This window comes from Polypterus senegalus, chromosome 1 (assembly GCF_016835505.1).
Source record: "Polypterus senegalus isolate Bchr_013 chromosome 1, ASM1683550v1, whole genome shotgun sequence".
NCBI lineage: Eukaryota > Metazoa > Chordata > Cladistia > Polypteriformes > Polypteridae > Polypterus > Polypterus senegalus.
Genome location: NC_053154.1, coordinates 148,206,723 through 148,233,966, shown reverse-complemented (window position 1 = coordinate 148,233,966; position 27,244 = coordinate 148,206,723). Strand labels below are relative to the sequence as shown.

General features: G+C 37.6%; 1 protein-coding gene across 1 annotated transcript in view; it reads left to right on the top strand.

The window, feature by feature from the left end:
- gk5 (glycerol kinase 5) overlaps positions 1–27,244 on the top strand; it is a 135,855-nt gene that overhangs the window by 40,249 nt on the left and 68,362 nt on the right. Inside the window, exons 5-8 of the mRNA XM_039760358.1 lie at positions 1,639–1,770; positions 3,358–3,433; positions 18,887–18,948; positions 19,170–19,243. Coding sequence (XP_039616292.1) covers positions 1,639–1,770; positions 3,358–3,433; positions 18,887–18,948; positions 19,170–19,243 — 344 coding nt within the window. The remainder of the gene's footprint in view (positions 1–1,638; positions 1,771–3,357; positions 3,434–18,886; positions 18,949–19,169; positions 19,244–27,244) is intronic.

The following is a 27,244-nucleotide window of genomic DNA, read 5'->3' as shown; positions in this document are numbered from 1 at the left end:
TGTATAGGCTCAGCTTTTAATTTCCACATAATTCAACCCCTGTAGCCCTGGAATCAGCCTAGGCGCTCTTCTCTGGATCTTTTCTAGCGCTGCTATGTCCTTTTTGTAGCCTGGAAACCAAAACTGCACACAGTACTCAAGATGAGGCCTCACCAGTGCATTATAAAGGTTGAGCATAACCTCCTTGAACTTGTACTCCACACATCGTGCTATATAACCTAACATTCTGTTAGCCTTCTTAATGGCTTCTGAACACTGTCTGGAAGTTGATAGCTTAGAGTCCACTATGACTCCTAAATCCTTATCATAAGGTGTACTCTCAATTTTCCAACTGCCGATTGTTTATTCAAACCTAACATTTTTACTTCATATGTGTAATACTTTACATTTACTAACATTAAATTTCATCTGCCACAAATCTGCCCAAGCCTGTATTCTATCCGTCATTCTGTAATGATATAACGGATTCCAAATTATCTGCTAATCCACCTATCTGCAAATTTAACCACCTTGTTACTTATATTACTATCTAAATCTTTTATACTGTATGTATATATATATATATATATATATATATATATATATATATATATATATATTAAAAATAGCAGCGGCCCTAGCACTGACCCCTGTGGAACACCACTCTTAACTAATAACATCAACCTGAACTCCCATTTCTTTTAATTTGATGCCCAACCTCTCATGTGGCACCTTATCAAATGCCTTCTGAAAGTCAAGATAAATAATATCTTATGCTCCACTTTGATTGTATCCTTTTGTTTCCTCTTCATAGAATTCCAGCATGTTAGTAAAACACGACCTCCCTCTTCCGAACCCAAGCTGACTGTTCAGAATAACTCCTGTCGTTGCCATGTACTGCTCAATCTTATCCTTAATTATTCCTTCCATTAATTTTCCTGTGATGCATGCTAAGCTTACTGGCCTATAGTTGCATGGATCTGCCCGGTCACCCTTTTTATATAATTGGATGATATTTGCCATTGTCCAGTCCTTCGGAATCTGTCCAGTGCGCAGTGATTTCCTAAAAATATGTGTCAAGGGTTTATATATGTACTCACTAGCCTCTTTAAGAACTTGAGGGTAAATATTATCTGGTCCTGTAGGTAATCTACTTGCTCACTTGTGAACACCTCATAAAATTATAAGTTTAGGGCTTCTGCTATTTCACTGTCTGTATCTATTTCTGATGCACTTGACCTCCTCCTTGACTGTTCTTTTACTACTAAAATACTGAAAGAATCTCTTAGGGTTTTCTTTCGTCTTATCTGCTATATTCCTTTCCAACTGTCTTTTAGCCTCCCTGATATCCTTCTTAATGGTTGCCGTCATGTTCTCATACGCTCTACAATTCACTTTGCAGTCATTAGTCTTATATGCCTTTATAAAGCAGTTTTTTTCCTTTGCAACTTCTTTTTTTAAATCTTTATTAATCCACTGTGGAGTTTTTTAAAATTTCCTATTAATTTAAAATTTAGGTATATCTCTGTCCTGCATTACATGTAAAACATTTTTAAGCCTGTTCCACTGCTCCTTGACTGTCTCCACACTTAAAAGCTTATCCCATTGTATTGTATAAAAAAATAAAAAACACTGTAAACTCTGTTTTCTTATTTTTAGGTAATTCATGGCTGTGGCAAAATGTTGCACTTTTTAACCAGACAAAAAAGATTTCTTGCTGCAAGTATTATCAAGTTTTCAACCCAGCATGTCACATTTCGTCTGGCTTGGGTCTTGCAGAACATAAAACAGGTGAGAAGAATTTTAACAAGACCATAACACACATTTACTTATCTTTATTTCAAGGGTAAATACTACGGTTTGTGAATGGAAATGCAATCACATTTCATTACTTTTTCCCACTTTCATTTATTGTTAATGGACATTTTTATAGGAAAAAAGCAAGCATTGATTGACTTAACAGACATTTTAGTATTTGAACCCAAAAGGTTTCTGAGAAGAAAATGAATTGCACAGATAAAAATATTTTAATCAAGTTTTTATTAATATTATCAAATATTAAACAATATATATATATTAGCAAGAAATGATGTAACTACACAAAGATAAATCCACACAATGTCCATCTTCCAGCCAAGTTCTATACCATACCAACAGGAAGAATGGTGAAGCCTGTCCACTGAAACCCCCCACCCAAATACATTACCGGTAATAAACAGTCCAAGAATAGAACTAGCATAATCCCATTTTTGGATGGGCTTACGGAATGCTTTGTTAATTCACACTGCAGTGGTTAATTCAGTATTCTTTCATCTGGTAGCAAGGATTAATTTGCCACCAGATGTGTTTAAGCAGATGAATTTGGATGCTGAGATCTAAGAAAGAATGTTTTTGAGATTAAAGGTGACAATACAAAAAGCTCGCAAAAAATGAAAGACCAAGAAGTCAGAAAAGAAGGATAAAACCAGGTAATGAGCAAAAACATTTTTCCCATACTGTGACATATATTTGTTTCTGCTCTGATTTACAAAATTATTGGTTGGGTTTTTATTTGTTCACTTTCACCTTCAGCCCTAACCATTGCCTCTATTCTAGTAACTGCAAAGTATTTCTAATATTACTATTGGAAGAAATGGCACATGAATAATAATGCTAATATTTGTGTTGGTAATATGCCAATGCATATTGCTCTGAAAAACGGTGTAAGAATTTTGCTACATCTATTCTGCCCAGTATTTGCAAGCATTAATAAGACAATAATAGTACCTTATTAAAGCATTATTCAAAAACTTTTTTTCAGTATGTTTTGATGAATAAAACCTACTATGCATTCAGAATGTGACAGAAAAGTGCAAAGGAAAATTTATAACCAGTGGGAAATTCTATTAGAATACCTAGCTTGTCTGTCTTTTGCAGTAGTTCTAGGCCTCTCTATGGTTCTGCAAACACCTAGTCAGATGTTTAAATGATAGTTAAACCTTTTTGGGATCAGTGAGGACATCGACATAGGACAGTAATGGCTTTGCAACTTTCGAAGATTAGAAGGTAGCATCTGGTGCTTTTATTATGACTTATGGTTTTATTCATGTTAGTTAAATTTATTTTTGTAAGGCACTCTTCACACAGCACTGTAACAAGATCACAGGTAGATACAAATACAAACTTTACAAATTACTAATTACATAATAAGTGCACATAACCAATGTCTTAGGCCATATTTTATATCCAGCGGTAGGTGATGTCTTGTGATAATGGATATTGGGTCATTTAGTTTTATTATATTTTTATCTGGTTATATCATACATGATGATAAACAACAACTTTTTTTTCTGTTTGTGCATATTGCAAGTGACAGTCCTTTTCCTTACTCTATCACAGGTACAGGAAGCTGTAATAAAAGATGACTGCTGCTTTGGAACAATAGATACATGGCTACTGTACAGACTCACCAATGGTTTGTCAGTTAAACACTTCTTTTATAGGGAACATTAAAAGAAATGCTAATAAAAGCTCCACTCAAAAAACACATAATTTTGACAAATTCGAAGGAATAAGTCATTGTTAAGCATGTATTATGTATATATTGCTCCTTATGCATTACATAGTCAAAAATGTTACATAAAAGTATAAATGTAAAACATAAATAGCTTTCATTTTCTACTTAGCATATTATTTGATAGATTGAGGAAATGGATTTATAAGAAACCTGTTTAAACTTTATAAGGGTGAGCAATTTCCCATGCATCCTTATAAATATATGTTATTTTTTCTGGTACTTTATGAGTGTTATAGAGGAAAATTAACTTTATTTAGGGATTTATTGTCTATTTCTCTGAAGTAATTTAATACAAGTAAAATTTAAACCAATATATAAAGTAAAATAGTAACAGAAATTTGTCTGTGAATCTAAAGTTTTCCATGTTTATTGGCATTATTAATGTTGTGTTTTTTGACATTGTTTAATAACATGAGAGGTGGAGCCTTTCCAGCTAGAAAAATCCTCAAAACAAGAAGTAAACCAGGATTAGACACAATCATTTTTCACACACACATTCTGCACTTAATTTAGCCTAATTTACAGTTGTCCACCTGCTTTACCCATTGCCTATGAAATATGAAAGGAAAAGAAGAAATGTCTCAGGGCAACATACATCTCCCCAGAGAAGGCACATTATTTCAGTTCAGACTCCAGTCTAAATATTATTCCTTTTATTACCACATTAGTTTTCATATATATATTTTACATGTTTATTATATGGGACCGTGACAAGGGAATGACATTTCAAATGATATTTTAAATAAACAAATGCATATACATATAGTGTGCCTAACAGATGGAAAATACAAAGTTGAAAAGATTGACAAAATTAGATAACCAGCTCCCCTAAGCAGGCATTTTCAGGTGTCACACCAAAGCAGTGCCTTTTCACTTTCTGTCTTAGCCTGTGTCTAACTCTTTCTCGTATCCATGACCTGTTCTTCCCAGCTTTCTCTCTTAATCTCTTCTTTCAACTCTTGACTGAAACAATCGTCAACACAAGTTAGCATATTGCTTTCACCTGGGATCAAGACAAGTCAAGTACTCTTTATTGTCATTACAGCTATATACAAGTAGATGGTGGGACAACCTGTGTATTTTCAGGACCATGGTTATATGTGCCAATAATGTATGACAGCATAAAGTGTAACACGTTTTACAACAAAGTGCTGAAGACAACACAGTGCAAAACCAGGTTCCGGACAATAGCGTAAAAATATTTTATTAAGAAATTGACATATCCTTAGTTGTTGGGTTATTAAACAAAGTTATTACACTGTCCTAGTTCCATAAAATTAGAATATAAGCAGAAGTGAGGATTAAAGGGGAAAAAAGCGTAAAAAGTTAGCAGTTTTGCTGTAGTTATTGGAGGCAATAAGGAGGCTGACAGCCTTGGGGTAGAAACTGTTAAAACAGTTTGGTTGAGCGCGGCATGGATACTGCAGGACCTTTTACTGGACGATTGGAAGACAAAAAAACTTAAGTTGGGGTGAAATAAATAGGCCTCAACACTGGATGCTTTACAAACGCAATGTTTATCAAAGATATTTTGCCGGGAAAGCAGAGACACACCAGTGTTGCAGTCCTCACAATCCTTTGTAGCATCTTATGATTATTAATGCTGCAGTTCCCAAACCACATAGTAAGAGAGCTGGTTAGCACTGTCTTTGTAACATGCCTGTAAAATGTAGTGACAATGGAGAAAGGGAAAGTTGCTTTCCTCATCCATATCAGAAAGTAAAGCAGTTGTTTAACCTTTTTGCAAGACAAGAAGAGTTATGGCTTAAAGGTGAGGTCCTCTGTAATATGCATTTCAAGGAACTTGAATCTTTGAACAGTGTCAACATTCGATCAATATACATAAAGTGAGTTTAATGCATAGCAAGACATCCTAAAGTTAATAGTCCTCTTATTGTTTTTTTTCCACATGGATAGAGAGATTGTTGTCTCTGCACTAGCTTGTCAAGAGTTTAATCTCTTTTGTGTATGCTGACTAATTATTGTTGCTAATGCAACTATAACTGTATCAACAAACTTGATAATTGGAACTAGACCTGACAGTGCAGTTGTAGGTCTACCAGTGCGTAGTCTGATTGTGCTGGAAATGAGAGTGCCTGTCTGAACTGACAGAGGGTGTTCAGTAAGTTAATCCAAAATCAAGTTACATAGTACTATATTTATGCCTAGTCCATTGAGTTTCAAAGTTGTTGGATTATTTGTTGAATGCTGAACTAAAACCAATGAGCAACATTCTTATGTAGGAATTCTTTTTGTCCAAATGATAGTTTCATCAGTGGACCAATTTTAGGCAGACTGGAGCAGGTTAAGGTGACTGGGTAGCACTGGATGATGACAGAAGTGAATGAAATTTCAAAATAGTTATTTAGGCAAGTTACTGTTGGTTTTTTTGGGCACAGGAATGGTAGTGGTAGTCTTAAAACATTTGGAAACAGCTGCTTGGCTGCGCAATGGATTAAAAATATATAGTGCACATAACCAGGTATATTGTCTGGTCCACCAGCCTTGTGTGGGCTGATTTTTGGATAAGATTTTTTGCACTTCAGCCGTAGTCCGACATTTATTTATTATTCATTTAAGAAAGGGAGAGTTTCCTTGTAGGTTTGCTGTTTTGTAGAACAAATTGAGCATAAAAGTTGTTTAGCATGCCCGGGAGGGAGGCATAATCATCATAACTGCCACCAGATGGAGTTGGCCTATAGTCTGTGATAGTTTTGATACCTTGCCATAAGCATCTAGTTTCTTTGGTAGCTTTGACATATAGAGCACTCATCAGGTGTACGCACTTTTACATCCCCTTATGGGGATCGAACCTAGGAAGCAACGGTGGCTGGTTTGCTTATTTGGCAGGGTGAAGATCCGAGTATTACCTGGTAGGTAACCACCTAATAATCAGATTGCAATTCAGACTATTGATTAGATCCTGCCAGGTTTTCAAAAAATTTTGAATAGAACTTCTAAGTGAGAAATTGTTTTATTCCATTTTCAAATAATATATAACATCAGTTATCCATTGACTTAAAAGAGGTGGGCAAGGATTCTTACAGTTAAGCAAGATACGTCTATGTCCTAGTAGTGAGGTAAAGGCAATTACAGTTGGTTTGTCCTTCTCCACTTTAAGCCCATCTGGAAGTACACCAAACACAACTGTTAATGGATTAGAAGTGATAGTGACACCAAGGCTCTCTGATAGGCATTTTAAAGATTTTGGTCCAGAATAATGATAATTTGGTGCTGCCCCAAAACATGTGGCTCAGTGAGGCTGAAGCTCAATTGCAATGTTTGCAGGTTGGATCTTGCCCTGGAAACATTTTGGATAGTTTTAATCGAGATAGATGTGCTTGATAGAACATATTAAGTTGAATAATTGTATGCTTAGCACATATGGAGCTAGAGTGAATTTTGGGCATGGCTGCTTTCCACTCCTTTTCTGAAATGTCAAGTAATAGATCCTTTTCCCACTGTACACTGGGATCTTTGGAAAGAGATTACTTTAAAATGCTTTTATATATTATAGAAATGCTGTCTGAGTGTGCAAGACTGATCAATATTTCTTCTGGAATAGAAATAGGTGGGAGGTGAGGAAAATTCCATTCCATTTAGCAAAGTTTCTAATTTGAAAGTAGTGGAAATATTTTGTTGATAGGAAGTCAAATTTCAAGTGTTATTGTTTGTAGGTTTTAAGGACATTATCTATATACCATCCATCCATTTTCCAACCCGTTGAATCCGAGCACAGGGTCACGGGGGTCTGCTGGAGCCAATCCCAGCCAACACAGGGCACAAGGCAGGAAATAAACCCCGGGCAGAGCGCCAACCCACCGGACACACCCACACACACACACCAAGCACACACTAGGGACAATTTAGAATCGCCAATCCACCTAACCTGCATGTCTTTGGACTGTGGGAGGAAACCGGAGTACCCGGAGGAAACCCACGCAGACACAGGGAGAACATGCAAACTCCACGCAGGGAGGACCCGGGAAGCAAACCCGGGTCTCCTAACTGCGAGGCAGCAGCACTACCACTGTGCCGCCCCATTATCTATATACATTTCTCTAAATGGTTTAATCCCATCCGGTTTAAAAAAATTAAAAACTGTAAGTTTAAGTGGGTGGAAAAAGGTGGTTAACATGTAGAGGTGCAACAGATAAAAGCTTCTCTACCTTGAAGTGCTTCCTACATTGGTTCCATATTCTGAGTGAATGAAGGACATTTGGGTTGTTGGTATATTGACGATAACTTGTATATACAGGTGTACAAAAGCAATGAATATAAAGAACTACTGCAAGATTTTATTTCTATTGTGGGCCAGGCTTGTGTGTGTTTATCAATTGTCCAGGTTTTTAAAGCTTATGTGTATTTTCAAGTGCTGCATTTTACAGCATTAAACAATGCTTATGCAAAGCCGAAATCAGATACAATCTCTAGTATCCTGCTAAACCCAAATTCTATGTTTAGTTCTCCAGATTTTAAAGTAATTTCTGTGTTGAAAAATTCAAAAAATCACAAATCGCCCATAAATTTTTAGAAATAGTTTTTATTTTTTTGCCACATCTGAGGTGGGAATAGTGGAAAGTTTAATTTTTTTGGGCAGGAGAACAGTAATGGGAATGATGGGGGGTTGGTGTGCTTGTTTTTTGAAAAATGGGTGGACAAAGTGACGGAGGTGAAGAAGGTTGTAGTTTTCAAGATGACTTGGTAAATGACTGATGAATATACAGTATTCTCAACATATGCCCACAGGTTAGCAGGAGCAAATAGGAAAAATATAAGTCTCTCAACAGGTTGACGGAGGTGATGTCTGGGGTACCTTGGAAATGGTGATTATAATCAGTGGCAGTTTTAATGGGGATTTTGGAGCCAGTGCTGGTTGTTATGCAGGAGTCCACAGTTGAGGTTGATAGTTTTGTGATTTAATAGAAATGTTTTTATGCAACACCACATTTAAGAAGTAAGAAAGCATTTGATTACATATTGATCTGGTGGTGTAAGGAGAACAATAGACTATTTGCTGGTGATGTGAGTTGATCAGGGAGTTGTGAAAAATGTGAAGGTGATCCCTGAAGAAGGTAGTTTATCACAGAATTGCTTGGTCAATATTAGGGTACCCTAATGATTTTATTGGGTGACAGCTTAGTGGGCAGATATTTGGCCTCAGTAGATCCTAGGCTGATTATTATGATACACTTTTTTATTAGCTGCTTTTTCTAGTATAAACTGCCTCATTTGAGAGGCCACTCCCCTTGACTTGTATGCGCGATATTGGTTACAAAATGAATGCTAATAAAGTACTACTAAACAGTTTTATAGGAGCCTCAAAATGCTATTTGCCTACATTAATTTTCCCAGAACTGACAACAAGGCAACATTTTACAAAAGATGCATAAAGTCATGTATTTACTTACTTGAAGTCCACAATTTGCCAATTAAAATGCTGTATTCCATGAATACTTTTGTTCACTTATTGTCTATATAGCCTGCCAAAATGGCTGCCCCACGGCCTACTCTAAGCATGCACACAGTTTTCACTCTTTAACCGAGATTATCTTTGTCTCTTAGGTCTGCTGCCTGTCCAGTACAAAACAGTGGAAGTTTCATTTTCAAATAGTTATACATTTCTCTCTGTATGCCACATCAATTGCTTAATAGAGCACTTACGCTGTGATAGTTTTCAGGTTAACATTCACCGCTATTCCAATGCCTGTTTTCTTATCACAATGATATATGGGTTATTATTTGGCCTGATTTTTTTCACATGCCCAGTCTGTCAGGTTTTGAAAGATCAGATGCTTCACATTCTAAAGCATGTAGACTTCATATGTTTCAGCAATTGCGTAATAAGACAATGTATTTGTTAAGAAATGCATGTCAATCTGTCCATGTTGAAATGGCCTCCAAATGTTATTGCATGTCAATCTGTTCATGTTGAAATGGCCTCCAAATGTTAATCTGGAGCAAATCTATCACTTTTTGAGAGAGTGGCAAACTCCTGATGTTTCTGTTCTTTGGGTTTATTAAAAAAAAAAAGAAAAAACAGTAATTTGACCTGTTTAAATGTTAAATCAAAACATGTTCATGTGAAAACACTATACATGTGTTTCATTCATATTTTCTAGGAAAACTTAAACACACTAGCAATATTAGTACGATATGTATTGGTATTCAGCCATCTTTATTATGCTTGTATCAATATCGTTATCAGTCTAAAATCTGTTGGGCATTAGCTAGTATGTACCACCACAGAAGATTTGAGGGTTGAGAGATATGAGTGTGAGAAGTTAATTTGCTAAAACACAAGTAGTAAGGCAAATAAGGTCTTTGCAGCATCAGGCATGAATAGCACACGGGAGGTGATGAAGAATGCCTAGTTGAATATGCAAAAAGTCAACAGGTGTACTAATGGATTGCTGAGACACCAGGAAACGTGGTGGAATGCTGCGAAAGGGATTGAAATTGAAAAAAAACGAGATATAATATTAAGGAGTGACAGAGTGATCTATAAAGAACCTTAACAAAAAAGTACAAAGGCAGTTGCAGGAGTGTAGAAGACCAAGAGACAGGTGTTTGTGTGCTGCAGAGTAACAAAAGAAATAGAGCGTAGTAGGTGTGTATTATTTAAAATACTAAATGAAACACCATGATTGATTATAATGGGAATATATATACCTGGAAGAAAGTAAAAGGAGAAGTTGTTGAATCATGAGTGACAAGATGATATTGGTTTTGGGAAAACAGAACCGAACCCTAAGTTTTGAGGTAGAAAAAGTGCTGAAAAAATGAAGATGGGTAAATCAGTGGGCCTAACTGCAGTGCTGTCAAAAATGGTAAGCAAGCAACAGGTCCAGGAATTAAATGGTTCACAGATCTGTGCGGAGGATTCTTGATGATAGAAAAGAGTTGCACCCATCAGAGTATTCTAAACTCTCGTATAGATTACTGTAATGCTATTCTACCTGGCACCCCACAAAAACGTATCCATCACTTTGCTGCCAGGATAATAAACTGTTCTAAATCCACTGAACATTTTATATTATTTTCTCTCAACTTCACTGGCTCCCTGTTAACTACAGAATACAATACAAAATACTGCTCTTAACATTTAAAGCTCTCCACAACCTTGCTCCCCCTTACCTCACTGATCTCCTCCAGACTTACACTCCCGTTCGCTTACTCAGATCCTCATCTGCAGCTCTGCTATTTGTAGCACACATCAAACTCAATTCTATGGGAGCTTGAGCATTCTGTCATAGTGCTCCTCAACTCAGGAATTCTCTTACCTCTCATATACGTCAGCTCGATTCAATAACACAGTATAAAACTGCTCTCAAAACTTATCTTTTCAAGCTGGCATACCAATTGTGAATTCTACACGGTTACTGCCTATCTTTGCTTATTTGCTAATTATTTCTTTGTGATTTATCATTCTCTTGGTTTTATTTTACTAATGTTGTTTAATTTTATTGAAAGGTGACCTTGAGTGCTAAGAAAGGCGCCTGTTAAATATAATGTATTATTATTATTATTACATTGACAATTTGTCAAAACCTTTCTCCTGAATACTTTCCAGTTTCCAGTGACTACTCCCATTGGCTATGCAAATTAGGTCGAAACTCTGCTTTCATGCTTGGGTTCTTTTGGCAGTAATGCTGCACAAGAATGCTGATAAAAAGTTTTGACAGCTGAAAGCTTTGCAAAATATTTTGAGAACAATTGCAAAAGATGTCGTGCACTACATGTATGGAAAAAAATCTGGTCATGCACGCTCAAATTGTGCTATGTACATTTGCAAAATTTAATGTGTTCTCACATAATATCATGAATTCGAACTCATACAATTTGGCTGCCCCTAAACATTTTATTTTTTTGATTGTTTGTGTGTCCCAGTGCTGGGAGACACAGCTACTCAGAAGTTTCAAGTGTAAGTAATTTTGTCCGTGTTTTTTATGTGCATTGCAAATAGACAGAGCCAATGTGCCCAGCTCCACTTTGTTTGTTTTTCATTACACTAGTGTCAAGTGGATGGTGTAATTTAATATGTATGATAAATTATGCACTTTTATACTTTTAGAAATTGGTTCTTGCTTTTTAACAGGTCTTTTCATAAGTCTTGTCTATACTAGTTCTGACCTCTCGTATATTACACATTTGCCATACTCGAAAAATTCACTCCTATCCCCTTTGGTCCAAGTCAGAGTAAGCACAACTGTACTATAAATTCAGGCTAACAAAAAAACCAGATTCTCTGACATTTCATCCATTGAGAGCCATGCTGGATCAGAGACCTGGGGCCTCATGAGTAAACGGTGCGTACACACAGAAATGTTGCGCAAGAGTGTTTCCACATTCAAATCGCGATGTAAACTTGGCGTAAAGCCACGCACATTTCCGTGGTACCTCATACCCTGTTGTACGCAAGTTCTGCACTTGGTTTTGCAAACTGGCGGCACCCAGCATCAAAGCAGTACTACTGTTCCTGTGCGATTATCCTTTCTTTTTTAGATCAACATCCCTGATGTGGCCTTATAAATACACTGAAATTAACCGCATATTGTTTATTAGTTTAATGCATCTGATTGTAATTAAACAGTAACAATATAATGGTCCACAGAATGCTCAAACTATTCTAAATACAATAGCTGCTTTAGCGTTGTTACTCTCACTGCACCTTCATCTTCTTTAAGCTGCTCCCGTTTGGGGTTGCCGCAATGGATCATCTTTTTCCATATTGCTCTTGTTGCACCACTCAGAGTATTTATACCGCTGTATCTGAGTGGGGAATCAAAGATCTACAGAAGCTGAAAAAGAGAATTATCAGTATACAGCATCAAGCACACGCTGCCTCAGCCATGCTGTCTATTGAACTGCTTTCACACGGTAAACGTTTCAAAGCCTTTCTTGTACGGACCTCGCGGTTCAGAAAGAGTTTCATCCCAAGAACTATAAACACACTCAATCAAGTGCTCCTTGTAGAACTGTCTGTACTTATAAGTAGAATTACCTCACTGTAAACTTGCACTACAGTTACAATATTGCACAACCTGAGGCACTTCATAAAGCACATATTTACATATGATGACGATATCATTTTTAAGATAAAATGCAGCAAAATATGTTTATTATATTATACAGATAAAACTTTAACTTCATTTAAATAATCTACTGTATATTGTCAATAATTTAACATGTCACGACACGGTGCCTCAGCGCTAGCAATTATTTTGCACTCCGTTCACGGATTGTTCCTGCCTCGATCTGTAATCCTGCTGGGAATGGCGTGACACTGGAAGGATAGAATAATTAAACACGTATTACAAAGATATTTCAATTTTCCTTAATAGTTTTGAAGAATCGGCATTCAAAGCTTACAGATGGCTTAACGTCTATTACAGAGCTAATTGTGTGGCGATTGGGTATTTGGAGGAAGAAAAGGAAGGACAGTAATTGGAGGTTAGTATGTCTGAAAGAGACAGTACTTCTGTACTAAAGCATTTCATCGAAGGTCGCGCATGGCGCAGCAAGCATCTGAGACATGAACAATCACTGCGCCACCATGTTCCCATGTTTAATAACATGATTTAACTCCTATCATCATGAAAATGATATCACATATACACATCAGTATTTTAATTATTCAGAGAGCTGTAATATCACAAATGTAATGGATTCTGTGTCCTGTTGGAGGAAGAGAAAGCCAGTTTAAGAAGCATGTAATGATTCACACACACAGAGCCCATAGAAGATCAAATACAAAACAAAGCATTTAACTTGCTACTTTAGATACAATGGAATTTGAGAAACTAATAAATTTAACAATTTTAAGATGAAATGTATGATGTTCTACTTTAATGACAAAATAAACTACGTGATTAAAGTGGAAATTTCGAGATTAAAGTTGACATTTCGTGCTTTTTCCCCACCATGTGCCTATTTTTTTTTTCTCTGTACCCTAATAAGCTTTCATATGACACTCAGCCAGTGGGCTATGACTCGCTTTTTCACGGTGACTTTGATATGTGACAACTTATTTTATTTCGGGCACTGTGCCCACTTTGTGAACTTGAGCTTTCAAGTTTCTCTGACACGCTATGTCACTCTATCGACTTCCCTTTGTTGTTTATACCACTGTTTAAACCAACAAATAGTATGTTTTTCCTTGCCTCCACTTGGTATTTGCTGAATTCTTATATTTTTCCCGTCCTTTTCCCATTGTCTTTTCACAGAAGGCAGATCTTAATGGCTATTTATATTGATTTGCATATTCAAAGGGGCGGGACAGCAGACCCGTGCACGAGCGTTACTTTTCACGCTGACCAGGATTTATGTAGTGGAAGAACATGGAAGTTGGTGAACGCACAGATTCCTGCATCTGGAATTTTTTGTGCGTAAGCACATTTCGGCTTTTGTGCTTACGTCATGTTATGGTGCGAATTCTACGCATGCCGTTATGCATGAGGCCCCTGGAGTTTCTGCTATTTCATCCATCTAGAGAAGGGGTTGCCAAGTATGGTCCTGGAGCACCACCATGGCTGCAGGTTTTCTTTCTAACCCTTTTGTTTTGAATGAGTGCCCGGTTTGTGTTGCTAATTGACTTCTTGTGAATTCATTTTAATTGAATTGCTTTTTAAAGATTTGTTCCCGTGCATTTCTTCATTATTCCTCTGAATTGCTTCATTTCTTTCCTTAAATGGCACCCAAACAGAAATGAAATGTGAAGAGAGGGAGGCAACAGAAAACAAACTAAGTCATGGCCTCAAACTCCAACCAATTTCACTCCAACCAGCTGCTTAATGAGGTGCCGATTCTTGTCATTAATTAAAACCGTTCTTTAATTTTGTGGCTTGTTGCTGCTCTCATTGTGCAATAGCAGACATTTCCAAAATGGTTGATTTTCTCTTTCCAAGAGCACTGTTAAAATGTTTTAGGGATCTGAGCAGATCGACATTCTTGAGACCTTCATCTTTCTTTATTTTCAGATATTGTATGATGGACACACCTTTCTGGTCATGTTTTGGCTCATTTTGTAACTCATTATTGTTTGGCTGCTAATTAAGGAAAAAGAAACAATTAAGGGGTCTGAGTCTTCAAGAACAAGTCAGTTAAAATTAGTTCAAAAGAAGTTAATTAGCAGCAAAAACGGGTCACTTATTAAGAAAAAGGTTACAATGAAAACCTGCAGCCATGGTGGTCCTTCAGGACCGGAGTTAGCGACCCATGATCTAGAGGCCATAGCGAATAATTGACCATGCCAGGCCAAAGATCAATCAGCTTATTAAGAAAAAAAGCTACCTAGTAATAGTGTATTAAATGTTTAGACCTCTAATTAAAAAAAAAAAAAAAACTGCTAACTATTCAGATAGTAATGGTATTATGTTTCTGCACTTTTTGGGCATATCTAGGAACTTTTAAGTTAATCTATAATATATGAATAAAAGTGTAAACCTTCTCTCCTGCATGCTTTGGTGTTCTGTCTTGTTGCCTTATGTAAAAGGAAGTGGGAAGTATTTAGTTACAGTACGAATTAACCCTGACATGTAATCACCTGGTAAGAGTAAACATACAAGAGCTATAGTTGGGATTCAGCAGTTTCTGCTTAGGTCTATGTAATAAAGAGTTTGAAAGTGAGAATAGAGTGACCCTGGGACTCAATCACAATAAAGCAATCAGTTTGCACTCACAGTAAGCACTGTTTTTGAAGGGCTTTGTTTTCAAGTTTCTGATTCATTTGAAAGCTAAAGTTTTCAGTTTCATCTTTTAAGCTTCAGTCAAAAGGTAAGAACCAATGTATGACTGTGTACCAAGCCCTTGTAGGGCCTAATGACATGTACATCTGCCCTTTGTCATATGAAGCCATTTAAGATGTGCAAGGAAAACCAGTGTACTTGACCATGATCACATTTCTACATTATCAAAAGTCTGCTTTTTCTACCTTACACATATTACAATGTTAAAGAAGGTTTTCCAACAAGCATGATCATTTGCATTCAATAGCAAATTATTAATTTGTATAAAGAAGAATTTCATCAATACATAGATGACATCTGTTTCAGAGTTAAAATTCCAGAAAGAAGCATTAATACTGAAAGGTTATGTGAGCATCTTTACAAAACATTGCAAAATAAGAGAGTTGCATTCTATTGACATAGGAGACTTGTTTTACCAACAGATGTTTCATAGGCTCTCAAATTGGAGATTTGTTCAACCAGCAGAAGTTTCATAGGCCTTAACTGACTCCTTTCCATTGTGTAATTACAGTATACATATATGACTATTAATATGGACGGTTCTGGAAATTATTTTTAGATAAATAACATGAAGCAGCAACAATAACAAAAACACTGTTAAAAGTGGGTATCTGTTAGTATTCCCCATTACCTGCCTGGGAGTAAAAATAAATGTGGTATAAAACAGGTTTATATAGTTAAATTGCTATCAGAACAAGCTCATTTAATTGTTAGTAAGGCCTAGTTTAAGAACAGTGTGTATTTGTTGTGGATAATGCCACACTCCAGTCTAAATTACTTAAAGTTAAGTAGTTTCACCAGAGTCTGGTCATTGCTTTTCTATTTTGACAATAAGGCATTTGCTTATGGTTTTGTTGCTTTCTGTGTGGTATTCTGCAATTCTCTTTTACAGGTGCCCAATTTAGTCTGTTAGCCCAGGGTCATTTTGTTATAAAACCATGCGCACAAATATATGCAGCATTGAGCATTTGGTCAAATTTCTTATAAAGATTGGTGTGACTTTAATGATTGAGTACAAGATTATTTTACTAACCTCTGAATATTTAACTGGACTCGAAATTGATTACATCATCCAGGTGTCTTATCATTACACCCCAGTATAGTCATTAAACTTTGTTCTATTAGTAATAAAGTCTTGGTTATTTTTCACATATAATTGATTTATAATTGGTATTTATTTTCCTGCTGACTCCATTTATTTCTTTTTTAGAAGGCTTCTTAAAATTCACAAATTATAAAGTCATTTAACTCAATGTTTCTAGCCAATAATACTTGTGCTCCGGTTTTTATTTTTATTTGTTATAATTTTATATGTAGAATTTTGGTTGGTGCCTTTTAATACTTTCTACTAATTTGTTCATCTTTTTTACATTAGACTTAAAAACTAATGAGTGTTCATTTCTTCTTCTTCCTCTTCTTTCAGCTGTTTCCGTTAGGGGTTGCCATAATGGATTCTATTTTTCCAAATCTTCCTGTCCTCTGCATCTTGCTCTGTTACACCCATCACCTGCATGTCCTCTCTCAACACATCCATTAACCTTCTTTTAGTCCTTCTCTTTTCCTCTTGCCTGGCAACTCTATCCTTAGAACCCTTTTCCCAATATACCCAGCATCTCTCCTCTGCACATATCTAAACTAATGCAATGTCGCCTTTCTGACTGTGTCTCCAAGCTGTCCTGCCTGAGCTGACCCTCTAGTGTACTAATTTCTAATCCTATCCATCCTTGTCACACCCAGTGCAAATCTCAACATCATTAGCTCTGCCACCTCCAGCTCTGTCTCCTGTTTTTTGGTCAGTGACACTGTCTCCAACCCATATAACATAGCTGTTCTCACTATCATCCTGTAGTCCTTCCCTTTCACTCTTACTTATTCCCGTCTGTCACAAATTACTCCTGACACTCTTCTCCATCCATTAAACCCTGCCTGCACCCTCTTTTTCATCTCTCTTCCACAATCCCCGTTACTCAGTACTGTTGATCACAAGTATTTAAACACCTTAGCCAACTCTACTCCCTGCATCAGAAACTGACCTCCCTCTCATTTATACGCATGTATTTTGTCTTGTTCTTACTGACCTTCATTCCTCTCCTTTCTAGAGCATATCTCCAATTCTCCAAGGTCTCCTCAACCTGCTCCCTACTCTCACTACTGATCACAATGTCATCAACAAATATCATAGTTCTCTGGGACTCCTGTCTAATCTTGTCTGTCAACCTGTCTATCACCATTGCAAATAAGAAATGGCTCAGAGCCAATCCATTCCACTTCCTGATTCACTTTCACCACATTATCCAACCTTCTCTCTCAATCTCTTTCTCTCTCTCTCACCATTCATCAGCCTCTCAAAGTACTCTTCACCTTCTCAACACACTCTTCTCGCTTGTGAGTATGTTTCCATCTTTATTCTTTATTACCCTAACCTGCTGCACATCCTTCTCAGCTTGGTCCCTCTGTCTAGCCAATCGGTACAGGTCCCTCTGTCCCTCCTTATTGTCCATACAACTCATCATAAGCCTTTTCTTTAGCCTTCGCCACTTTTCTCTTCACCTTGCACCTTATCTGCGTGTACTCTTGTATACTTTCTGCATCTCTCTGACTATCCCACTTCTTCCTCACCATCATCTCCCTCTGTATATTCTCCTGTACTTCCTCATTCCACCACCAGGTTTCCTTTTCCTCCTTCCTCTGTCCAGATGTCATGCACCCTCCTTGCTGTCACCCTTACTACTTCTTTTTTTTTTTTTAAATGTTTATTTATTAATTTTATTACAATCAATACATAGCAATCAAGTTTTTACAAAAAAAAGAATTATGTTAAGAACAGATCGATCCCCACCCTTGAGAGAGAGAGCAAGCCAAACGGTGTAAAATTTAAGGCTTGTAAAAATACCTAAATTAATAAATTCTCTGTGCTTTATAAACTTATTTTAAAATATTACTGATTAGATCCTGCCATGTTTTGAAAAACGTCTGTACGGATCCTCTAACTGAGTATTTGATTTTTTCCAATTTTAAATAATATAACACATCAGTTTCCCTTACTACTTCTGCTGTAGTTGCCCAGCTATCTGGCAACTCTTCACTGCCACCCATTGCCTGTCTTACCTCAATCTCAAACTTGCAGTCTTCCTTTTTCAACTTCCATCATTTTGATCCTTGGCTCTGCCCGCACTTTCCTCCTCTTCTTGCTCTCCAACATCCTACACACCACCATCCTGTGCTGCCTAACTACACTTTCCTCTGTCACCACTTTGCAGTCTTCAGTCTCCTTCAGATTGACCCTTCTGCATAGAATATAATCTACCTGGGTGCATGTTTCTCCACTCTTGTACATCATCCTATGTTCCTCCCTCTTCTTAAAATATGTATTCACCACAGCCATGTCCATCCTTTTCGCAAAATCCACTATCCTCTGACCTTCTTCATTTCTCTCCTTGACACCATACATACCCTCTGAATACATTTGTGTAATGTATACTATACAATAGAACTGAATTGTCTTGTACCTGTAATGGCAGGCATACAACAATATTTCTATGCATTGTTGTATATAACAGCTAGAAATTTTGATGGACATAATTTTTTTATTATTTTTATTCAGGTGTGGTACATGCGACTGATTATTCTAATGCAAGTTCCACTGGTATCTATGATTCTTATCAGGTATTGTATCAGGTTCTTTTGTTTCTATCATATTAAATTATACATATTTTGCTATTTGATTAAATACATCAATTCATATTCCATGTATCTGTTGATAATGCAAGTCAAGTATGTTTAAGAAACTGCCTATAAAATTAACATGTTGCTCTAGATTGTGCCTGCTTTGAAATGGCTGAGTTCCTAAAAGTAATTATGATATATGGTTTTCTTTCCAATTTCAGTTGTGTTGGAGTGAGTTTTTTTGCTCTCTCATATCTTTGCCGCTGTCTATATTTCCTAAGGTTGAGAATACAAGGTAAGCTAATGAATATTTTTGATTTCCTGTAAAGATTATGTGGCCTTGTGTAAAATATATGATTACTATGTGTGTTGTTTATTTGGCCTATACCTAAGCTTTAATCCAAACAATTTTCTAAAATTTTTCTAAGCTTTCAAAATTCCAGTTTGTTAGTTTGGTTTATAGGCAACTGTAATTTGGGATGGTAAGATTGAGTGCAAGTGTTTGTATGTGAGTGCACCCTATAATTAATCATGTTGGTACGTAAATCTGATTGTTGTAGCAGGTCTAGGTCATGCAAGTATATATTTTTTCAGTATAATTTTGCATGCATAGAATCATTCCCCAATAGTGAAGCGAAGGCCATCTTTCTGTTGCTCTACAACCAGTCATGCCAAGTTCTTTTTTCTGTTACAGTTTTGCTCTATTTTGCTTTGCTTCACAGTGGAAAAAAGGAAAAAAAATATCAAATATTGGTCTGAAGATGGGATTGGTCCCAGATTGATTTTTTGGTAACAGGAAAGCACTTGCTGTGTGTTGCTTTTCTGTGCTAACTTGGCCTTCACACTAGATGAAATGCAGTTTTGATAGTAATTCCAAATATATTTGGCTTTTTTTTTTTTTTTTAATTGTTAGTTTTAGGAATGCTCCGATAAGGATTTTTCAAGTCTGATACCAACCACCAGTTTCATGTCACTTGATTGGTTGATTCCAATTTGTTTTCCCCTTTATCCCTTTAAAATTTGTTTACACTATGCACCTCCATATCCATAGAAGCCTTATGTCTTATATTAAAGTGTATTTTTTATAATTAAGCTGTAGACCACAGATGTTAACTGTTTTTTATTCAGTTCAGTGACCATAAAAACTAAAATAAATAAACTTTACTCAAAATATGTACTAATAAAATATGTTCAGAAATATGTAACCATAATGCATATGACATAAAAGAAAATAAAATGCTTATCATTAATTACAAGCTTGCTATCATATAGATTTTTTTTGTAATGTACTTATCAGAAGCAAAGCTTAATTTAAAAAAAAAAAGTAGTCTTTCATTATTTCTCTCTCTCTCACATACAGTGGTGTGAAAAACTTTTTGCCCCCTTCCTGATTTCTTATTCTTTTGCATTTTTGTCACACAAAATGTTTCTGATCATCAAACACATTTAACCATTAGTCAAATATAACGCAAGTAAACACAAAATGCAGTTTTTAATTGATGGTTTTTATTATTTAGGGAGAAAACAAAATCCAAACCTACATGGTCCTGTGTGAAAAAGTAATTGCCCCCTGAACCTAATAACTGGTTGGGCCACCCTAGTAGTTATAGGCGGGCGGCTACTGTCAAAATCGCAATTAGAGCTGTCAATCATAATGATTAATGACTTTTAAGCCCCGCCCCTCTGACGTCACACCGGAAGTTCCGCCCCGCTGACGCAAGACCAGAAGTCCCGCCCCGTCGCCTCCTGATGACGTCACGTCGGAATTCCCCGCCCCTCCACGTGACCTCTCTCCGCCCCGTGGCGCCGCCCGGCGTCGGATTGGTGTAAGGGCCCCCAGTCCCCTCCCCGACTCCTCCTCGAACCCTCCCCGCCCCTGATTGGTTCCATAAACTGTCAACGGACCGTGTGATGGATGTCTGACCGTTGGTTGAACCCGGATTGCACCTGCCGGGCGAAATAAACTGTCAACGGACCGTGTGATGGATGTCTGACCCCTGTTTGAACCCGCTCCACCCCACACCCACCTGCCTGCCCAGGAAACTGTCAAGGGCAGTTTGATGGATGTCCACCCCCTCCTTGAACTCCCCACCGCCCCCCTCTCCTGAAAGACAAGCCCGGCATGTTACAGCCTTTACCTCGACAAGCTCGGGCATGCCCGGGGCCTGTCCTGAACAGCTCAGACATGCCCGGGGGATGCCTCGGCCCCCGCCCTTTCTCCGGCACAAGCCCAGACAGGCCCGGGGTCTGTCCTGACCGCTCAGACCAGCCTAAAGTCGCCCCAGCACCGACCGAGGATGATGGACGGCCTCCCACACTGCCCGGTCCCCCAGAATTCCCAGTCCCCCATACTTACCGCCAGTTCTGAAAGGCCATATAAAAAGCTAAGCATTTTGTTCTATCTACGATTTTAAGACATGAAAATATCTCATCTTGGCTTCAAAACCTGCATTTTCCAGCTCACACACACAGATAACAAACTGTCAGATCAAAGACACGGTCTGAGTCAGGCCGCATTTAACCATAGGCCCCACACTTCCCGGTCCCCACACCTCCCAGTCCCCACATTTCCCTGCTGAAAGCCTAAAAGCTAAGCATTTTGTTCTATCTACGATTTTAAGATGAGCACACCATTAAAACATCTCATCTTTGCTTCAAACTAAGTCAAGCTGCTTTTTTTTTTTCCATCTCGCACACAGATAACAAATTGTGAGATCAAAGACACGGTCTGAGTCAGTCAGCGTGATCGCACCCTGTTTCTGGGCCCCCCGGGGCTCCCCACCACTTCCCAGCCATTTCTGAAAGTGCTGTATAAAAAAGCAAAGCATTTTCTTCGGTTCTATCTATGATTTTAATATGAACACACCATTAAAATATCTATCTCATCTTTGCTTTATCACTTACAGGTCCATCCTTTTCCATCTCACAGAAATTCCTCAACCAACATTGAGTCAGGTTCCCAGTGACAGACTCCCAGCAATGGAGCCGGTTTCTCAAAAGAAATCAAGCAGCCCGCTTTTAGCAGACCCCCTTGCAATCAGGCCTGTGTGCTCTGTCTCTCTCTCTCTCTCTCTCTGAGCGCAGACACGGGCTCAGACCGCAGACCCTCTGCCCATGACGGATGGATCTTTTAAAGTTAAGGGATTTTTAAAGATTAGCTTGTAAAGCTTGAGATAACTGCTAGTTCAGCCCTTTAAAAATCACACCTAGTTAAATAATATGCCGCAGTTCCCTTTTTAATCACGTTTGAGACGTCTAAAAATCTAGCCTGGGCTGATTGGTGGCTGATATCAAAAATGTTCTCTTATATACAGAGCTTAACCTTATGGGCTCTCTCCATTGACAATATTCAGGAGTGGCTTTAAAGCGCAGGCCGGTGGTGCAGTAACTCTGACCTAATAAAAGTATTCTGAACTACTTGCAGAAGGGACCCGCTTGTGAAATGCCTACTCTTTCAAACGGCCTCTCTCTGTACGGAGGAGCCTGTTTTAAAAGGTTGAGATAACAAAACATTTTTGCTTTATAAACTCTCATTTGGACAGCCGGTTAGAGACAGACTCCAGGAACTTACTGTAACGGTGTTTTCATTCATTCATTTCGCTAAATGTAATTATTTTAATACAGGATAGTAACCCAAAATCCGGGTGATTTTAGACGTGTGAGTAATATAATGAAGTTATTTTTAAAAGTAACCCCACACCGCACAAGAGAGACAGATTCCACGTGTGTTTTAGGATTTGCTGCGGTCAGTGATGAATTTTATTTTTTTTGCTCAGCTCATTTCTATCACCTAGGAGCCTTTTGACAAAAGAAACCTCTCTAAATACACTTGTGCATTTAAACGGAGGTTTATAAGGAAGCAGGTTTTCTACCTTATCCCAGTTTTGTACATGCATGTAAAAGCACTTACTGTTACACTAGCACAAAATTTTGATATTTTCTGTCTACTCAAAAACTGAAATTATTTCTATTAACACAGATGATAATTAGAAATCATTTTACTATTTTTAATTAAAAGTTAAAACAGAAAAGCCCAATTATGATTTTTGTTTTGTCATGGGAGGGCCCTAGGGTGACACTTTTCCCCTTTATACTCTTACTTATGTAGACCTTAAAACATATTCTTACCAAAATAGTTCATCACTTCCCAATTCCTGTAACTTCAGGTAATTAGACAGAGCTCCATGACAGGCAAGAGAAGATTATAGGTCAAATACACAGGTCATAAAATAAAATAAAGTGTGAACACCGCAGACCCTCTGCCCATGACGGATGGATTTTTTAAAGTTAAGGGATTTTTAAAGATTAGCTTGTAAAGCTTGAGATAACTACTAGTTCAGCCCTTTAAAAATCACACCTAGTTAAATAATATACCGTAGTTCCCTTTTAAATCACTTTTGAGACGTCTAAAAATCTAGCCTGGGCTGTATAATTTGTAATTATAATACTTAATATAATTTGTATAACAATCGATCTAAAACAAGCCCTTTTTCTCTTCAAACTCACCCCACATTTTAAATACAGGTATCTTCAGCTGACCCTAAGGAAACATCTTGTGGAAGCAAGCGGCCCGCATGGCTCAGGGAGGGCTGATGGTTCCAGCAGGGGCCGATTCACACTTCAGCTAAATCAGGTTTCCAGTGACAGACTCTGCAGTAAAAAACAGTTTTAGCAATGAAGCTGATTTCCCAGAGAGAAAGACCAAGTGGCAGACCCTGTCAGCTTTTAGCCGACCCCCGATCTCTCTCTACACACAGAAAGTACAGTCAGGCTCTGCAAGCACCCCACTCGGGGCGAGGACTCTGTGAGTTCGCTTGCAAACAACTGAGCCGCCGTTTCGAGCACCCACCCCCACTGGGTGACCCTCGGAGATCACCGCTGCTAGTCTCAGGAATTTGTTAGGATTATGTCATGTACAAACCTAAACTTTGATTTATCACCTTTAAAGACATGGAGCAGTCTCGTGCTACAAACGCCTTGTGTCTCTTTTAACACTTCTGCCTGTAAAAGCTCTCTATTCCTTCCGCGGCCTCAGGTTTAATAGGGGCTTGCACCCAGGCTAATGAACAAGGTCCTGTACATGTCGAGAAGCCATCCCATGCCTGTCGTCCTTACACTATATAACATGTTTGGTTGTTCATTTTGTATGTATAATATAATGAAGATATTTTTAAAAGTAACCCCACACCGCACAAGAGAGACAGATTCCACGTGTGTTTTAGGATTTGCTGCGATCAGTGATTTTTAGTGTTTTGCTGAGCTCATTTCTATCACCTAGGAGCCTTTGGACAAAGGAAAACTCTGTAAATACACTTGTGCATTTAAATGGAGATTTATAAGAATGCACAGGAGGCCGTAGTGAGGTGTGCTGGTTTAACTATAGTCAGGGATGTAAGTAGCCCTTTTTTGCCCCTCCGAAGTTCATCGAACTAAAATCATGTTTTTAAAATCAGCAGCTTTAGCTCATGCTAGTGACCTCGTAAATGGGAGCCAACCGCTCAGCAGCTTGTATAGCTCACAAAATAGCAGAGCTAATTACTCTTTCTTCTTAAACTAATGATCAGATATTCGGGTAATTCTTAATGAAACACTAAAGTGCTAGTGAACAAAAATACATGTTCAGTAGCCAAGTAAAAGGACCGGTTGCTTTAACATGAAAATAAAGCATCTTTAGAAAATAAAGCGTCTAAAAGCATCTTTGTAAAGGTCCGATTTTAAAACGTTATAAGAAAAAGCCTTGTTTCCCAAAGAGTTCTTTGGAACCATCAGTGCCTTTCTGATCACATCCACCCCAAACATAGCATAGAACTTAATTTCTGTACTCCTTTTAAATGAGAATAGCCAGTATAAAGTCCCTAAAGGAACGGAGACATCTGATATCTTTTACCCTATATGTTTTCTTGCCGCCCAAGTCATTCAGATTCTGCTTACAACACAAATGTGCGATTATTTTTTCTCAAATGGCCAGTTCTTTGGCCTGCTAATCATGAAAAAAATCATATTTTATTCTCCTGACACTTTATTTGCATATTTTATTATACCTACTTGTATCGACATTTATCTATCTCTATATTTATTTTTCTGTATCAGAAGGTAGTTTAAGTCAATTTGTTTTGGGTTCAATAGATGTATTTTTCATATTTTGATTCTTGTTTTCTTTTTTCACATCTTGAGTCCCCTTTTTGTTACTTCGCGCCCCCTAGCGTGGTCAGCCCAGAGTTTGAGAACCACTGTTGTAGGGTTTTATTGGTAAAACACTCTGCGGCATTTCAAGCTAAGTTAGATTCCCTTGTTTATTCAGCCGTCCATCGGTGTTCCATTTTTGTTATAAATTGTATTTAGTCTCTCTTTATTTACTAAGCATTTTATATGATGATTAGAAAACAGTTATCTTGTTCAGGCTTTACTTTAAATCAGCATTTTCATCAACAGGTTATAAACACTTTGGTACTCAGGGTCTTTGTATAATACAGCGTTTTAGAAATTCTGTGAATGCTTGGTAATAGCCTTCCATTTTACAGCAGTTATGAGACCCTGAAAATAAGAACGGTTATAGGAGGTTATAGGAACCTATACACTACAGGGCTGAGGATTAGGCTTTGGACGTTAGGCCAATCAGGATGGAAAATGTTTTTAGTGAATAGTTACATTATATCTATTATAGGCGTTAGGATTAAAATTTTACTAAAACTATGAGGATTTATTCTTTCTTTTAGGTAGTCCAGGTGACATAGGACGGGTTATGGAAAACTGCTTTTCCCTCTGTTTGTGAAAAAGCATCCTTGGTTTTAGTAGCATTCAGGGTCAAGGGACGTAAGTTTGAACTGTGATTCCAAGAGTCAACAAGTGTCTGCAATCTTCTTGAATACGAGTCACAGGACCTGGGTTTGCGAGGGATCATAGTCAGGGGCAGAGTTACGCTAGACATTATTATTCCAAAATGAAACATTGACTCGCCCTATCACAAAGATAAGACAGTACAAACTAAAATGTACAAATACTAAGTGACAGAGGAGATTAAAAACATCTTAAGACCGGATCACCCCAAGCTCACGACACTACAACAGAACCTACGTGTTCTGCGGTATATTATCAGCTAAATGGTCATCTATGTAGGCAGTTCCACGGGATGGCAAAGAGTTGGGGAAAACATTATTGAACATCTGCTAGTATGAGGCTGATTAACATGAGCGGTTATTGTTAGAATCTTATCTGGCACTAAAAGTCAGGCTTGTGTTCCTCCTGATTCAGGAAGAACATTAAATATTGGAGTTTAGAATATGAACTAGACTGATAAGGACATGTGTGCCAAAATGAATAAATAAAGTAAATAACCACATGAAAAAGTGGAGTGATTACAATTTGAAAACTGCCGTGATGTATCAAAACATTTGAAATAAATAATAAGCTTTTTGACATGCAGTCCGAATAGTCTGAATGTGTCTTAAAGAGTTCATTTTTAAATAAAACTTAAAAGGCAAATTAAAAATATTAAATCTGAATAAAACACAGAAGTATCATTTAATGATATCAATTAGGGTTAAGTATTATCAAGCACCGGGATCTATTTATCAGGTTTATTTAATTTAGTTATAAACAAAATGATTGTTGGCATTTTGCTTTGAAATGAACAATAGTCTGATAGAGCTTTAAGAATTAGAATGTAAGACAAACCTCTACACTCTATAACAAAATGTTGCTGTTCCAATAGGAATATCTCGGATGTCTGTTTTATTTTAACCTTTTGACAAGAAGCCCTGGTCTTGGAAATATACCACCTATGTTGAAAATGAACAGTGCCGACATGCTAACTAAATAGATATAATCTAAGATATTTTAGAATATGACCCTAGGCGCTAACCCCATGATTCTGACCAACTAAAGGGTCTTCACTTCATTGTCCAACTTCCTGCGGTGCTATGGATCTTGTAATGGAGACTGCAAAAGATTCTCTAATCTTTACTCTGTAATGGTCCATATGATGGAGATCTAGCCTGGGTCCAGAGGGTTAACCGGTCATAGGACATGATGTTCAAAATTCAACTCGGGTTTTTCAAATGAGATAGGACGAGTGCGGCGTGTGTTCTGTATTCACTATTCACAACGACCATAACCCGAGACCTTAGGTTTTTATGCGAAGTACCTTTCACTGACCCGAATAAGAGACATCCATCAAAAGACTCTTGACAGTTTCCTGAACCAATCAGGCCGGTGGGGCGGGAGTCGCTTTTCAAAGAGTATAAAAAACGTTTTCAACGACCCACTATCCTCGACGGTGAAAGAAATTAGGGTTTAA